We start from the raw sequence: 16,547 nt of genomic DNA on the forward strand, positions 1-16,547 counted from the left end.
ATGTCACTTCCGTTGTACTCTGTTAGTCAGAGCAGTGCTAGCCCACACAGGGCTAGAGGACATCCAGAGGTAGAGGATATGTACCCACCTTTTGACAGAAGTCGCAAGCTCATATTACAGAGGAGCATATGTGGGGGATATAGGCTGCAGCCATCTTTGGAAAATGCCAGCTGCCACAGGGGAACAACCTGGGCCACTGCTCTCAGTCCCTACCTTGTTCAAGTCATAAGATTTGACTGATGCTCTTCCTTCTACCCTCTCACTTAAGCCCCCCTACAGGGCACAGGGCATGCAGAGATCAGTCAGAAATGGTCCTGGCCCTCAGAAGCTCACAGTATGGGAGTGAGGAGAAGCAGGCAATAGAAACCCTGAGGGTGCTCACTTCCACAGCAGATATGCTAAAATTAGAAATCCTGAGGGACAAGGCTTCTTGATGAGAACTGCTGTGGGAGCACAAGGGGCCATCAAACCCAGCATGGAGCAGAGAAGGCTCCCGAGGCAGTTGAGGCCTGAGCTGAAGCTTGAAGGAAGAACTATTAGTTACCTATTGTTGTGGTACAAATTACCCCAAAACCTAGCCGCTTAAAACAATAACATTCACTGTCTCACTGTTTCCAGGGGCCATGGAATCAGGCAACCTTATCTGAGGAGTGGTGTACCTTTTTGTCTTCTGGTAGAGTCTCTCATAAGGCTGCAGTAGAGATGTCAGCCAAGGCTGTGGTCATCTGGAGGTTGGGTTGGGTTACAAGACCAGGGCCCCAAGATGGCTCACTCACATGGCTCTTGGCAGGGAGTCTCAGTTCCTCCACAATGGGTCTCACAGTAGGGCTGCTTGAGCTTCTCTATGACAAGGCAGCTGACTTCCCACAGAGGAAGTGATCCAAGAGAGGAAGCCCCATGCCTTTTATGATCTGGTCTCAGAAGTCAGACACTACTGACTCCAACACATTCTATTTATTACAAGCAAGATACCAAGTCCATCCCACTCAACAAAGGACAGTTAAACTTTGTAAGCTCTACCTCTTGAAAGGAAGAGTATTAAAAGATTTGTGGGAATACTTAGAACTACCACAAAAGACTATACTAATGATAGTAAAAATGATCCTTGTTGAGCACTCACTGCGTGTCAAGCACTTGACAGCATTAATTTATCTGTACCACAACCCTCTGAGATAGGTAATCATTATTAACTCCATTTTGACTGATGCTGAGGCATCAGATGAGGAAACTGAGGCACAGAGGAGTCACATGACTTTTCCAAGCTTCACCACCTGTAAAGTGTAAAAATTCAAATTCAAGCAACAGTGCCCATGTCTTAACAGTGCCCACCACCCCCCTCCCAGCCCCAGAACTCTTATAGTTTGGAGTGAATGGGCATAGAAAGAAACATCCTTCTGCAGTTGAGTTCTATGCCTTGGCTGTGGGGACAGTCCCTCCCAATGGCAGGCTCCCCCTCAACGGGAAAGGAGAAGAGAGGCCAATATGTTGGGACCTGCAGACTCTTGTAAAAGCTGTGCCCCCTAAGCATCTGGAGAATGGGCGCCCTAGCTGTTTTTCTGCCTTCTCCTTGGGCCCACACTGCAGTCTAGTCCCCAGGACCCCACCTCTGAACTCCCCAGGAGATCCATTGCTGGCAAAAGCCGCCTCGTTCCAGCCCACCCACGACCCTCCTCGCCCACACCCTCTCAGAGCGACCCCTGCTTCCGCACCCCTACCCGCACGGCCAGTCCCCAGCCAGCGCCCCTCCCCGTGCGCCCTCGCGGCGAGGTCCCGGTCGCGCGCTCCGCGCCCCTCACGCCCGGGCGCAGCCCCGCGCCCCGTCACCCCGGGCACGCCCCGCCTCAACCCGGTGTCTGACAGCGGACAGCGGGATCTGCACAGCAAGTGAAATTCTCGTCGGATCGATAAAGCCGAAGCGCTGGCGGCGACGGGTCGATGGTTTTATCTGTCTCGGCCCCGCCGCGCCCGGCGCGCTGACAGTCCGCCCGGCCGGCAAAGGCGTTCAAGGGCAGCGCGCCTGCGGCCGCCCCTCCCGGCCGCCCTCCCCGGCCGCCGCGCCCACCGGACTGCAGGCTGGACCTGCCCGCCGCCGCCCTCCTCGTGATTTATCTGGATTTTTAATTGGAAAAAATTTGCGAATTAATTGATTTCAGGAACTTGCCAATTAACATTGTAATTGGGTGCGTGATAAATTCCCAAGGAGCGTGTCAGCTCCCTCCGGGCTGACGGCGCCCGCGTGCCCGGGTGGCGCGGGGAGGGCCCCAGCCCTGGCTGCCCGTGCCCCGCCCCTGCCGCTCTCAGGGAGGCGGGAGGCCGGCCGCGGAGGCTGGAAAGAGGTGGCACCTGGGCCCCTGAGCGCCTTGATCAGCCATTTCGCAGATGGGGAAACTGAGTCCTGCAGGAGGGTAAAGTTATGTATGCATCACTCAGAGAGTTCTGGGCAGACCCCAAAGGAGGCGGGGCAGCCCCCATCCATGGCAAATGACCGGAGGCTGCCTTCCTCCTCACCAACACACTTTTGGGCACGCTCCTTGCTCCTGTCCCGTCTTGCCTCTCCTCTCAGACTATCTTCCCTTCCCTGGCCCTGTCTTCGCCTGCCTTGCTCTCCCTGCCCCTCTTTTAGCCTAGCCAGCTCCTAAGTTATCCAAACTACCGTTGCTGGTGGTCAAAGACACAGGCACAAACATACACACACAGTTTAAAGGCATGTGCACATACCCGGTTCCAATGCACAATTTAAACCACACCGAGGTGCGTGCCCGCACTGAAAGACCACTGCCCACGATGCTCATCCCCGCAGGCACTTACAGGAAAGAGTCAGAACACCCACTGGCAAAGCACTTACACTTGTCAAAGCACTTTTACGTCCCAGATCAGCAGCTATGCCCACACGCCTTCCCTCAACCCCTCCTTTCTTTCCCCTTCTCTATCCTGAACAAGGCTCCAAGAGACCCTGGGATGTGGCTAGTTAGAACAAAGAGGGCAAAGTTAGAGTGAGGACAGATTGGGGAGGGCCTTTGGTGCCAAGGGGTTGTCCTGATGTCATTGGGAACTAGAAAATTGGTGAGCTGAGCTGTAGGAGAATCCCCTGGAGGCCAGCGTGGACCATGAATTGGGGATAGAAACAGGAGGGCAGGTGAGGCAGTTGAACAGGGTCTAGGGAATAGATGATGAGGCTGACCTAGGGCAATGGCCATGGCAGTGGAAATGGAAAAGGAACGATGAGTGATCAAGGGATCAAGAGGGAGAAGCTGATTACTCTTAGCTGATTAATAGTGGGGTACTTGCTAGGAAGAGCATTCTGACTTGGATGACTGGAGGGGTGATGATGGCAGAGAAGCAAGTATCTGAAGGAAAGAGGAGACAAGAGACAGGGCTGTGGGCATGCTAAGTGAGCCTCAAATGGCACTGGGAGCCTGGACGTGTACAGGCCAGAGGGAGGCTGGGTGACTGGAGGAGAGGCAGGGTGTGGAGATGGCAGTGTCCCCATCCCTATTTAAGCCTTATTTAAGGCCGGCCTCGGTGTTTGGTTGGGTAATGAACTAGATAAACAATTCCCCAAATAGATTAAAACGAAGTGTAACTTACAAAGGCGGCTGGTGATGATGGTTTATTCCCGGGCAGCACACCATTTCTTTATTTCCAAGGATAATTCAGTGTAAATCACCTTAATTAAAAGTGTCAGCCCAGCCCATGAATATTGTACTTAGGAACGCGTTTCCTGGGTCCCAGTTATAATTTAAAACCCATGGATCACTAGGCAGCGAGTGACTGAGAAGGGAGGAAATCGTTGGGGGCGGGCTGTGCAAACAGGGAGGGACAGGAGGCAGAGTGGATGGGCAGGCAGGGGCCTGCTGCCTGCAGCTCCAGGGTTTAGATATCCTCTCCAAGGGGGGCCGTCCCCAGTCTCCTCAGTCTCTGAGGGTCCAGGTATACTTGGATGTGATCAGGTTGTTGGAGGAAAGGTAAGGCAAGTCAAGTGGTGCTTGCTCAGAAAACGGGGAGGAGTCTGGAGTAAATACAGTCCAACTTTGGGGGAAAGGAAGAGGATTGCTAGGGAAAGATCCAGAGGATTGGCAAAGGGAGAGTCTGGACATTCTGGTTCCAAATGAGACCATTTCTTTTTGCCAGTGAGTGGCTAAAGTCAGAGTCAGTAGGACACTTCCCAAAGCGGAGAAAGAAAAAGAACTCACAACTCTGTCCTCCTTCCTAATCCCCAGGTATCTTTAGGGAGGCAGCATAGAGATTGAAAAGCAACACTTTGGACGTGATCAGACATGAACTCACTCAAATCCCAGACCCTGCATGGGACTATGTGAGCGTAGAGGTGTTGCTTAACCTCTACGAAGTTGGTCAACTTCGCAAAGTATTTGTGAAGATTAAGTGAGATTATACCTATAAAGCACCTGGCACATGCCTGTTGCATGCACAATAATTGTTCATTCTTTCTTTTTCTCTTCCAACCTGATCCCACTCAGATAATATTCAGATCTCAGAGCCCGGCATCGATCAGGAATTCAAGGGCCATTTATGAGCAAATGTGATTGAAGGGAGCCTGCACTGGCTGTCCTTGCAGTCTGTGCTGCCCCCAATGTGACTGGACAGGCAGACAGCTGTTTCCACCCTCAGACTTTAGCCTCACCCTGCTGCCGAGCCAGGCGGCTCCTGTGCTGTGGCGTGCATGTCTGTTTGTGTGAGTGTGTGGCCCTATTCATCTGCATTTGTGGGTGCATGTGTGCCTGGATGTGTGTCAGTGCAAGTGGCTGTTGTATCTCTGTGTGTGTTTATGTGAGTGTGGGTGCCTGAGCAGCTTTTCCTCCAAGTCTGGGTAACTGCTGTGTTTTTATGGCTATGTCTTAGGTAGGATTCTATGCCTGCGCATGCCTGAGCTCCTGGTGTGAGCCCATATATGCGCACGATTGTTGACTGAATGATAGAGAGTTAATGGATATGTGTGTATCTGCCTTTGTACTAGGGTTTCTCAACCTCAGCAGTACTGACTTTCTGGGACAGATCATTCTTTGTTGTGAGGGGTTGTCCAGGCACTGTAGGATAGTTAATATCCTCTACCTACTAGATGCCAGTAGCAAACCCCCTGCTCCCAGGTGAGAGCTACTACTTTATCTGAATCTGCCTATGGCTTTAGTCACATATTGGGTGTGTCATTGTCTAACTCTGTGGGTGCCTGTGCACATGCATGGGTGTTCCCTGTGCATTCATCAGTGAGTTCGTATGCACCCTGTTCTGCCTTGGGTGTGTGTCTGTGGCTTTTGTCCTTCATGACATCTCTGTGGGTGTGCTCCACCTGTACTCCTTGTACGTGTGTTTGTGCGGGGACCCTAGATGAATGGGCTGTGTGTGCCCCTGTGCATTTATCAGCCAGCACCTCTGCGTGCATGTTTTTGTGTGAGTGTGTGAATGCATGTGTGAGCACAGATGTGAGTATAGTGGGGGCGACAAGGAGGGAGGGACAGGAACAGGGATATTAATGTTTCTGAAGTGGATCTGATTTGATACGTCTTGTTCCATTGTCAGCATCTGTTTAGCGGGGATTTGTAATACTTTGTGGCTCTGGATCACTCATGCTTAGCGTGGGATGTGGCCTTGCATACCAATTTTGTTATTAAACACAGTCCTCGCCTCCCCCACAGCCCATCCATCACCTCCCGCCCCCGCCCCCGCCTTCTCTGAGCCGCCCACCATATTTCAGGGCCCAGCTCCCGCCCGCCTGCCGCGCCCGATGCCGGAGGGCCTGGGGCTGACAAATTGAATCGGGGGAGATCATTTCTGGCCTAACGCAGTTTACAGCATGTTGGAGGGTGAATTGACAAGAGCCATGTCAGCTCTATCACCCCAATCCCACAGGAGCTAAGAACAGACTGGGGACAGGGAGTGGAGGTGGGGGTACCCCAAGCAGGCAGAATCCTTGGGGAGGATGTGGGGAGTCAGGTGAAGTCCCTGTCCTCAGCCCCATGGTGGAGCCTACCACAGAGTCTGTATCCCACTCCTGGAAACCAGCTCTGGCCCTAGGCCTGTGGTGGAGGCTGGGCTAGGCAAGGGCCAGCAGGGGTTCACTAAGCTGGATGGAGCTGAGCTGAACTTGGCTTGGCTGTGCCAGCTATGCCTTCTCTCTTCTTGCTATTCTACCCTTCCATGCCCTGGGCAGCAAGTGGAGTAGTCACCCTGTTCTCTTCTTTCTTGGCAGCAAAAATTCCCTTCTGAAGGATGCCATGGCTCCAGGTACCCCCAAGGTAGGTAGCCAATTATGTGTTTTCCTACTGCCCTCCTACCCTAGGCCCGCTGAGAACTGATTCCTCTCGAGGGAAAGGCGCTCTTTCTGGCTCCCCAGCTGTCTCCAGGCCTAGGCCTAGGGCTGCCCTGTACCTTGACAGAGGGTGTGTGTGTGTGTACACTGAGTGTGAGCGAGGGTACACTCATCTGACTCCCTCTTCCTCCAGTCAGGAGAGGGTGTGACCTGGGGCCAAGGGAGACCCAAACACTAAAACTGCGAAGACTCAAAAGAGGAAGGTGAGCTATAACAGATGGGGGAAAATAGAAATACGGGTCAAGACAGACAGGTTAGGCCTTTGAAGCCAGACCGTGAAGTGAGTGTGTGTGTGTGTGTGTGTGTGTGTGTGTGTGTGTGTGTGTGTGTGTGATCCTGAGGGTAACAGGGAGCCAGAGAGGATGCTGGACTCATTTGAGAAGAAAGTCTGCCTGTCTGAACAGACAGTGTGGAAGAGAGGCTTGGCAGCATCAGATGGAGAAAGGAAAAGTGAAAGACAAGTGACTAACTCAAAAGAGGGACCAGAGACGCCTCAGCACATTGGTGTCATTTGTACCAAGAACTCCCATAGGTGGCCACAGAGGCAGGTGGTCCTGCTTCCCCAAAGGTGATAATTTGTGGGGTGGGGGGACATGGGAAAGAGAATAAACCCTTACTCGTTGAATGACCCCTTTCCTACCCCTTGGTGTAAGATGCCATCCTTTCTTATAAATTCTCACAATGGCTCATAAAGGCAGGGATCCCTAAACCTTTCTACAGGGAGTGAGGAGTAAGCCTTGAAGCTTTGGGAATGGATTAAATCAGTCAGGAGAGTATATGAACAGAGTAAAGCAAACTTGAAAAAGAGAATCTAGGGGACCCCTGTATTGGGAGCTCAAAATAAAGTATAGAAGCCAGGGAAGAGGCAGAGTAGGAATACCCCCAGTTACAAGAGGGATAGGAGAGTATAGTATCCCAGACTCCTAAGGGAAAAATGTCCCCACATGTAGGGGATGGCTATCAGTCAAATAGAGAAAGCCTAGAGAAGACGACCATTATATTTGGAAGTCTTACAGTCACTGGGGACCGCTGAGAGAGCACTTTTGGGAAAAGGAGCCAGAGTGGCGAGCATCACCCCTATGGGCCTGACTCAGTCCCCTAGAAGCCTTTAAAAAGGGTAGGAGTGGACTCTAACTTCATTCCGGAAATGCCTCAACTGCAGCAAGCTGGACTGAGGACAGAGAAGGTAGCCCAGCCTTGGACTGGTGCAGGCCCTAGGCATGGAAGCAAAACCCTTCTAGGCCTAAAGAAAAAAGGTGGGGAGTACCAAGCAACTGTGGACTCAGACGTGAGGCCACATTCGCTGAGCTTGATCCGGCCTCCTACATTTATTGTTGTAGTTAAAGAACGTACGTCATGGACGAGCTGCCAGGTTGGCCACCACAACCACTGACACCTGAGCAAGCTGACAGGGCTGGGGATTGGACCCCAGTGAGGCCTCCATTGGGAGGACAAACACAAACACAACCCATGTCCACACCTAGTTCCCCACATACACAAATGCACACACACCCAGGAAGTGTTAAATACTCACAGATCCCTGCAGCCACCAACTCAGGAATATTGATCAGACACAGAAACAAGGGCCACTGCTTACCCAGTTTCAAAGATGTGGTCACATCCCCAAAGTTGTCCATTTCCGGGTCTAGCCTCTGCTTTGAAGTAGGCTTTAGGGAAGCAGGTCATGGGTGGAAGAGCCCCGAGGTAGAAGGTTCAAGTAAGAGACTGAGAGGACAGGGAGGAAGAGGGAGGGAGGAGGGGGGGAGGGTGAGGCCACCCTAGACAAGATTGATGGCGTCGTTGCCATTAAGAAAAAAATTAGCCGGTGGCGGCTATCATATTAAAGGGTGAAGAAGCCGTGAATTATTTTCTTAAAGATCTTATCGCTTACAATGATAATTTTACCTTCCAAAAGGCCACTTTTAATGAGGCGAAGAGCCAGGCAAAAAGTCATGATTTAATGCCGGGATTTTTTTTTCAAAACACATTTTACTGCTTTTTGGTCCATGTTTAAAAAGCGCCAGTGACCTTTTTTTATTCCGCTTGCCCCAGGTGTAATGCTGAGGCCTCTCAGGGCTTCTAACCGAGAGCGAATGAGAGAGAGGGAAAAAAAGCTCAAGCGTGAGCTATCTTGGGGGGGCGGGGGAGTGGAGGAAAGGGTGTCCACATTGTTTTCCCTCCTTGGAACCAGAGGAGAAAGACATTGCCTAAAAGCCCACCTTTTTTCTGAGTCAGGGCCCAGTCACCCACTAGACCTCCCACGGGGCCAGGGTGGGTAAAGAAGGGGCCCCACGTTGCAGGCAATCCCACCCAGGCCCTCCTCAGCCCCTTTCTGACTCCCTGAGGCCAAGTCAGAGAGCCCCTCCCTTCCGGGCCCACGCCTGAGGATGTGCGGCGTGGCCACCGCATGCGGGTCACATCCTAAGGCTCAATCGGAGATGAAGGATAAATGGCTGCTCCATCTTTCCCAAATTGCTTTCTTTGGGCTGTCACTGGCGATTTGGCATGGTTTTCTAGGCTGGGGAGGCCTCCTAGGGAATTGCATGCTTCCGCCTCAGCACTGTGCAGGCTGGAGGAGGTGGGGGCTGGGGGGAGTATGGATTGCTTTCAGGCCTCCAGGCCCCCAGTTCGCAGCTGAACAGGCCTTGGCAAGAGCCGGCAAGAGCAGGCTGAATGTGCCATGTGGTATTTAGAATTGTGGTGCTCACACACAATTTGAAGCGGACAGTTTATTAATCTAAACTGCAGGCGTATGTAGAAGAGGCCGTGCAGGATTGACATGGGGGGATTAGTTTGGCTGGGGTTTTTGCTGGGGTCATCCTCGCAGCGCAGGGATAAATGGACCCAGCGTGCATCCCTAGCTACACTCAGGAAACTCATACATACTATTTAATTTACTGTCTCCATAGTGGGGCTGCCATCAGCCTATATTAGGGCCAGGCCAGGTTTGTAGCTTTACCCCCGACCCTTCAGGGGGGTCCCAGAGTCTCTGCTCACTAAGGGAGAACAAAGCATGTATCATCTCAGCCCACTGGGAGAGGCTGGGAGTCCTGCCTCACCGGGGCAGAGATTCACTGGGGTCTAGGAGGTTTATACCTCCTTGGGGGGTTCTCTACCCATTCCTAGCATCAAGCCACACTCCCAGGGCCTGACCACATGCCTACAGGATCTTAAGAGTGGCCTCTGAATTCCTCTGCCCGCCTTTTCTCTGCCTCTCTCCCAAGAGCTCCCAGGACCAAGAAATTTAGGGGAACGGCTGTAGGTCTCATTCCACTGGAGGCCACATGTCCTTTTTCTTCTTCCAGTCCCTCCTGTTGTCTGCTTCCATCAAGAGAGAAGGAGAGTCTCCAACAGCATCACCACACTCGTCTGCCACGGATGATCTGCACCACTCAGACAGATACCAGGTGAGGAGGGGCTGGGGTGGACATGAGAGCTTAGAGATCACGCCTAGCGCTGACTCCTCCTCTCCCCTCCAAACTGTGTTCAGTTCTTCTGTGTTGAGAACCTCTAATGAAACCTCACAGGCACATGCGTCAGGGAAAGGACCTTATCTAGGTGCATTTAGAGAGAGATGCCAAGGTCGCCCCTGCTCTGGTGGCTCTGAGCACCTCTGAAACATCCCATTCATCAGGTTTCCTGGGGGTTTGGTTTCATGAGGGACTCAGAGACATAGCCCAGAATCATCTGAAGACTTCAAATTTCAAAATCAGGAACACGTGAGCAAATAACTATTCAGTCCTATCAAACCTTGGTATTAGACCTCTACAGAGAGAAGCAGACATTGCCTGTGCGTGGCTTGGTCAAACAAGAAGAGTGTAATCACACCATCCTTAAAAACCAGAATGGGATGGGGGCTGGCACCAAGAATAAGTTCCTAGAACTATATGGAGCTTCTTTGTGGTAGGAAAGAGAAAGAACTCCCCCTAGAAGCTTCTGTCTGAGGAAAGATAGTCCTACCTTGGAGAGCCCCAGGCAGATGAAAGAAAACTGAACCCTGCTCCAAGGAACATTTGTTGAAACAGGAACTTGTCTGCTCCGGGAGCCCCAGTGTACAAAGGGAAGCACAGTCTCGACTCAGCAGACCTGATCCAAGGCAGAAAGACAAGGCAGCAGGGACCTCTGGGCTAGAGAACAGGGTCACTGCTGGCACACCTGGCCTTTGCTAGAAGCAGAGATGTTCTCTCTGGGCACCCTTTCCTTTCAGCTGATGCAGCCTGGCATCCAGGTGCAGAGCTTCAGAGCGAAGCACCAGGTGTGGGCTGGACACCAGCCTCCGCTGGCACCTCCTGCTGGATGCCTTTACATGGGACTCAAACTGCATGGCCCAAAGCGCCACACCTGGGGAGAGACCCCAGCTCTCACGAACCCTGGTAAGGGACAGCCCAGTCTACCTTCTAGGTGAGGCCCCTAGAAGACAGTGCCCTCACCCAGAGAAGCCTGGTGTAGGTGGAGCAATGACATAGCCCTAGGGAATTTTGTTCTGAGAGGGAGACCAGGCTGTGTCCCAGAGAGTTCCTCTGCAAAGGGGGAGACAGAGCTCTGCCTTCAGAAGCCCATCCTCTCTACTCAGCATTCAGCCTTACCGTCTGTTGAGCTAGGAAAAGAGTTACCATCAGGCAGAAGTGTGGTATGCTCTGGTATGGCACAGAGGCCTTCTTAGATTTAGATTCAACCTGTATTTCTAGCTTCTATTCCTAAAAATGCCCTCCATGAATCTTATGGGCCAGGTTCACCAAATTCATGCAGACACTCCCTGGCTGTGCTACATCCATGTTTTTACACATTCTGTTTCTACTAATGGGCCTATTTGACCCTACCTTATCAAATTCCTATTTATTCTTCAAATATCTGCCTAGATACCATCTTCTCCAGGAAGCCCTTCTCATGAACCCTGTACATCCCGATTATCCCTATCCTATATTTCAGTCACCTACATAGGTATGTTTCCTTTTCTACTGATGTATAACAAATCATTCTAAAACGTTACAGTCTAACATAATTTTAATTATTTCTCATGATTCTGCCAGCTGACTGGCTATTTCCTCACTCATGCAGTTCATTCAGCTAGAGGACTGGCTGGAGTGGAAAGTCCAAAATGACCTCACCACATTTTAAGAGTTGGGAGTGCTCAGCTTCATGTGGCTTCATCCTCCAGTGGGTTAGAGTGGCTTCCTTGCTCAGCAGTTGCAGGGCAGTGTCATACCAAGGGGGAGAAGGCCAACGCTGCAAGATCTCTTGAGGCCTCAACTCTGAAACTCACACATCACTTGGCAAAGCCAAAGCAAGTCACAAAACTAACCCATTATCAAGGGATGAGAAAATGTAGCTGTTGATAGGAGGCACTGCAGAGGGTGGTAGCATATGTACTCTATCACAATGAGCCTGACTCCCCCACTAGACTTGGCATTCCTCCAAGGCAAGGACCTTGTAGTAGCCTTCTTTACTCCCTTGCTTAATTCAGACATTTATTTAGTTCTCACTCATGTTCAGCCCAGTTTCCATACCTTCAAGGAGTTAGATTTTCAAATACATAATTACAGCCTAGGCAGGGATATAAATAAATGTCTAGGATAGTACAGTGGAGGTTATGACTGACCAGGGTTCCAGAGGATAAGTAGGAGTTTTCTTTGTTGGCCAAGAAAGGTTATTCTAGACGAAGGAAACACTACAAGCAAAGGGTATAGCAATATAACTCAGAATGCTGTGTGTGGGGACCTGCTACCAGTTCAGTTTTGCTAGAAATTAAAATACAAGGGGAAATGATAAGAGGTGAAGCTGGGGAGCAACCCAGGAGTAGAGTGGCTAACCCATCCCCTGATTTTTTTTTAAGATTTATTTATGCATACAAGAACTGGGGTGTAGGCCAAAGGTGCGGGGGGCGGGGGGTGAGAGGATTCACCAGAGACAGAGTGGGATGCAGAACAGGTGGATTGACTGAAATACACTGCTAAGGGGAGCAGCAGGCAAGACAGGAGAGGACTGCTGTGTCAGGTGGGTTATCTCCCTGGCTGGGGATCAAATTCATGTTGCAGTGGCTGGTGATAGCTTAATAGTGCTGTGTCTTTAATCCCTGTGTCACCAGGGAGGACTTCCATTCCCTGATCTTTATGCAATGCCTGGCATGTAGTAGTTGCTCAATTATGTTGGACTTTTTTTTTTTTTTTTAATCATAGGTGTAGGCCCTGAAGGGGGTGGGAGAATGTGTTGGTTTCTGCTTTGGTTTCCCATTTACCTAGCCCCTGCTAGGTTACCTAACATTCTTAACCAGTGCTTCATTTTACCCCTCATAGCAATTATTCAAGCTAGGATTCATCAGTCCTTGTTTATTACTAAGGAAATTAAGCTCTATAGAGGGGGTAAGTGACTTTTCTAAAACACATAAATTATGAGTAAGAGTCAGATTTGAATCTGAGTCTGTTTGAACCTGAATCTTAGTTTCCTTGCCCGGCACTGAGCTTGGGGGTTTCCTTCATAAATATCCTCTTACCTTCTACATGCTAGCCCTTGTGCTGGATAACTGGATAGAGATGATCCACCTCCCAAAACCGGACAGCTATGTAGACAAAGTATCTAAGATCAAAGGCAAGCGAAAGAGGTGCAGAAACCCAGAGGAGGCAACCAACCCAATGTTGGGGGGAAAGTGAAGCCTTCCCAGGGTCCTGGAAGATGAACATCAGTTAACCAAGCCGGAGATATGGGGGGCCTAGAGGATAATCTGGTCCAGAATCCAGAGCAGGGAGTGCTCAAAGAGCTACAGATAAGGCTTCCGCGGTGGCGCAGCGGTTGAGCGCTGGGTTGCGAAGCTGCCTGCAGCCTCTGCAGCGCCGGTTCGATCCCCAGCTGCTCCCCAGCTGCTCCCCGGCCACCGGAGGAGGGTCCCACATGGCGCGCAGACCTCTCCTGCGGCCCGCTGCTCCCCTCAGCAGTGTACTTCGGTCCTTCTGCCTGCTCTGCTCCCTGCTCTGGCTCTGGTGAATTCTCTCACCCTCCCGCGCTTCTCACTGTACCCAGTGCTTGTGTAAATAAAAATAAATAAATCTTTTTAAAAAGTAAAAAAAGAGCTACAGATAGTTTTGCAGAGTGCCAGGAGGGTAAATGGAAAGAGCAATGATGGTATGAGCTATAGTGAGGGTAAAGATGGAAATACTCTAACGGAATTAAAGTTTTCCGTTAGGCCCGAAAGGGTGAGTAGGAAATACAAAGAGGTGGAGATGAGAAGATTTAAGAGACCTTTAAAGGTAGACTCTCGGATCTAGAGGACTGCGTGTACGGAATGAAGGAGTCAAGAACGGCTCTCAAGTCTCAGGTGTGGACACACCTGAGGGGGTGGCAGTATTTCCTTATGAATTGAGGATCCAAGAGGAATGCGCCTGTTCGATGGCCGCGTGGGTGTGCAGAGTTTATGCGAGCTTCGGGGCATGTCAGCAGATAATGTGTTAGGAACCCTCCAATAACGGGGCTGCTGAAAAGCCAGGGCCTGGGGTTCTGGAGGGGTGGGGGGACGGGCAGCACAGTTGGCATGTACAGTGAAATCATCATCGGGGAAATCCGACGCCTCTTCCTCAGTTCAGCGCCAGCCTCGGCATCGCCGCCCCAGGGAGCAGGGGCTCTAGGGCCCGAGGAGCCCCGCACCGAGAGGGGGCGTGGGGTGAAAGGACCACGCTTTAGTTGGGGCGGGTAGAACGAGCGGAAGGTGGGAGGGACCCCAGATCAGTCCCAGCCGGCTGCTACCGGAGTAGGAGCAGCTGTTTCCTGGTCCCGGTCCGGCCGCCCCCCACATCGTGAACTTTCACCCCCGGCGCGCGACGGCGGCGGGTCACGTGATCAGGGCCAACATGGCCGCCGCCGCCGCTGGGAGCTAAGTGCCGCCGCCGCCGGGCAGCCGGGGGGAATCCGCCCGCATCGCCGCCCTCGCCGGCCGGGCGGCCGCGGGGCCCCGAGTGCCTGGGGCCGAGGCTGGGGCGGCACCGCGCGGTGGCCACGGGGTCCCGTTAGAGCAGCCCCCGGCGGCTATGCCGAGGGCCCGGAGCGGCCGGCGGAGCAGGGGGGCCGGCGGGAGGGAGGAAGTAGGTTTGTTTACGGGCTGTTTGGGGCGGGGCAGGCCTGGACCGGGGTCGGTGCTGGGGCAGGGGCTAGGACTCCAGGCCGCGCCTGACACCCTCTTCTCTTTTTTTGCATCTGCCGGGGATCTTCTTCCAGACCTTCTTGCGAGTGCGAGCCAACCGGCAAACGCGACTGAATGGTGAGTCTTGCTCGGCCCCTCCCTCCGCCCCACCCCCGGCCTCCTCCCTCCCTCGCAGCCTGCAGCTCCTGGCTTGCGTGGGTCTCTTCGATTTGGGGGCCCCTTGACTTCTTCGCACTTGCAGCGCGGCCGCCCTCAGTTTCCCCTTCTGTCTAATGGAGGTTATGGTTCCCAGCTCTTGCCCAAGCCTCTTTAAAGGCCTTGACGAACCCCGGGGGGGGCAATAAGTGCCAGAGAATGAGGAACAAGCTACACAATTCCACTCGGGAGCAGCGCTTTGAATTTGCAAACTGCTGGGTCCTCACTGTACAAGCCGGCAGGGTGCTGTGAATGTTTTTCTTCCAGTTTTTAATCAGTGCCCAGTAGTGTGAATACAGCCTCTCTGCTGAGACTTGACAATGCAGAGAGATCTGGAGTTCCCACGGCAACAGGAACTAACTCATCCTAGGGCTCTTTGAGTTATCAGTCGGCCCACATTTCACAAAGGTGATCAGCGTGGGCTCGACAGCTCTTAGAGGCCTTCTCTGAAAGCACATCGTGTATGCACTACCTGCCCCCCACCCCTTTTTGGATTCAAGCCTCTGGAGCATTTCTATTTACTGAACACAATTGAATGATCCTAGCTTTTTATACTGACTAAGGCGTGGTATATCTGGGGGTTGGTTGCAGGGGCTTAGGGTCTCTGGGCCAGCTGGTGAGTGAGGCCATGATGGTTCTAGATTGCTGGCTCCTGCCCCTTGGTTTCTGCTCTGCCAGGCTGGACCCCTGTCTGGGAAAGGGAATATATTCATTGTGGGTTGGCACCATGTTAAGTATCATCATAACATCTCTGAGAGGAAAGTGTTGCATACTATTTGTAGATAAGGAAACTGAGGCTGAGAGAGGTGAAGGTGATTTATTTGAAGTCACACAGCTGGGGTGTAACTGAGACATGATTTAAACTAAGTTTATCTCCAAAGCCTGTGCTTCTCCAACCATGCCATGCTACCTCCTTGGCAAATACTTGACTTTTCCTACTCAGAGGTGGTCTCTAAGTAGGGAGCAAATCTTTCCCCAAAACACTTTATAGTAAGTTTAATTCAGGACTTAGAAGATGGTGAGAAAAAAACAAACCCACTTTGTTTATCTGAGAATTTCCAGGTGATACTCGGTACATCAGGGGGCTTCCCTGGGACTACTAGGGATCTTCTGTCCTGGATGGCCTGCACAAGGCCAGCACCCAGTGTTTTGTCCTTCTTGGCAATTCTTTAAGATTCACTTCCTCGTTCAGTCATCAAATGGTGTCTGATATAGGACCCTACTTCGCAAGGAGGCAATCCCTTGGACAATAAGCAGGGTAGGTATGGAACCTTTGTGTTGACACACTGCTCCATACAGGTTTCCTAAACTCACAGGCTTCTTTGCCTTTCTGATAACTGGCATGCCTACTCCACCCAGTGCTGGCTCTAGAGTGTCAGGGTGTCTCAAGCCTGGTATTCCAAGGATTAGAGTAGTCAAAGCGAAGGAACCTAGATTTTTGTACATAAAATCAAGTAGGGCACCAGAATATAATCACATCTCCTCTAGTGAGAACACAGGAAATTTAAGACATGAATCAGTCTACAGACCAAGGTTCCTCGAACCTCTGTGCTCAGTCCTGGTGGGATGGTGGCTTTCCTATTTTGCAGTTAGCATCGATCCCTGCCTTAAGCCCTCAACAGGCAGGAGCTGGGAACCCAAGCATATTCTTACTGCTCTAGCACACTTAGAGGATCAGTCTTTGTTGATACTGATCAGTCAGGGTCTCTTAGGACAGGAGAGCATTGTAGGCTATGGGTCAGGCCTGGTTTCCTGTCCTGTCTGCTACTTTTTAATTTTTAACTTCATGAGTAAGAGCCTTGATCTTTTTGAGCCTTGAGTTTTTTCATCAATTAAAATGACGGTTACAACCTAGATTCAGAATATAGAATTAATTGAGCTACTTGGTGTAAGGTGCTT

The 16,547-nt window shown here is 51.6% G+C and overlaps 1 protein-coding gene across 2 annotated transcripts in view; it reads left to right on the forward strand.

Moving 5' to 3' along the window:
• The window catches only part of RNF220 (ring finger protein 220), a 249,947-nt gene that overhangs the window by 216,935 nt on the left and 16,465 nt on the right, over positions 1-16,547 (forward strand). The window contains exons 6-8 of one of the 2 annotated variants that reach the window (XM_037500499.2): positions 6,206-6,251; positions 9,631-9,732; positions 14,528-14,570. In XM_037500499.2, the coding sequence (XP_037356396.2) occupies positions 6,206-6,251; positions 9,631-9,732; positions 14,528-14,570 (191 nt within the window). Of the gene's footprint in view, positions 1-6,205; positions 6,252-9,630; positions 9,733-14,154; positions 14,395-14,527; positions 14,571-16,547 lie in introns of those variants that run through there. The other variant, XM_037500501.2, reaches the window with a different exon arrangement.

Source organism: Talpa occidentalis, unplaced genomic scaffold, assembly GCF_014898055.3.
Source record: "Talpa occidentalis isolate TD23 unplaced genomic scaffold, MPIMG_talOcc4v2.1 talOcc4.9, whole genome shotgun sequence".
Taxonomy (NCBI): Eukaryota; Metazoa; Chordata; class Mammalia; order Eulipotyphla; family Talpidae; genus Talpa; species Talpa occidentalis.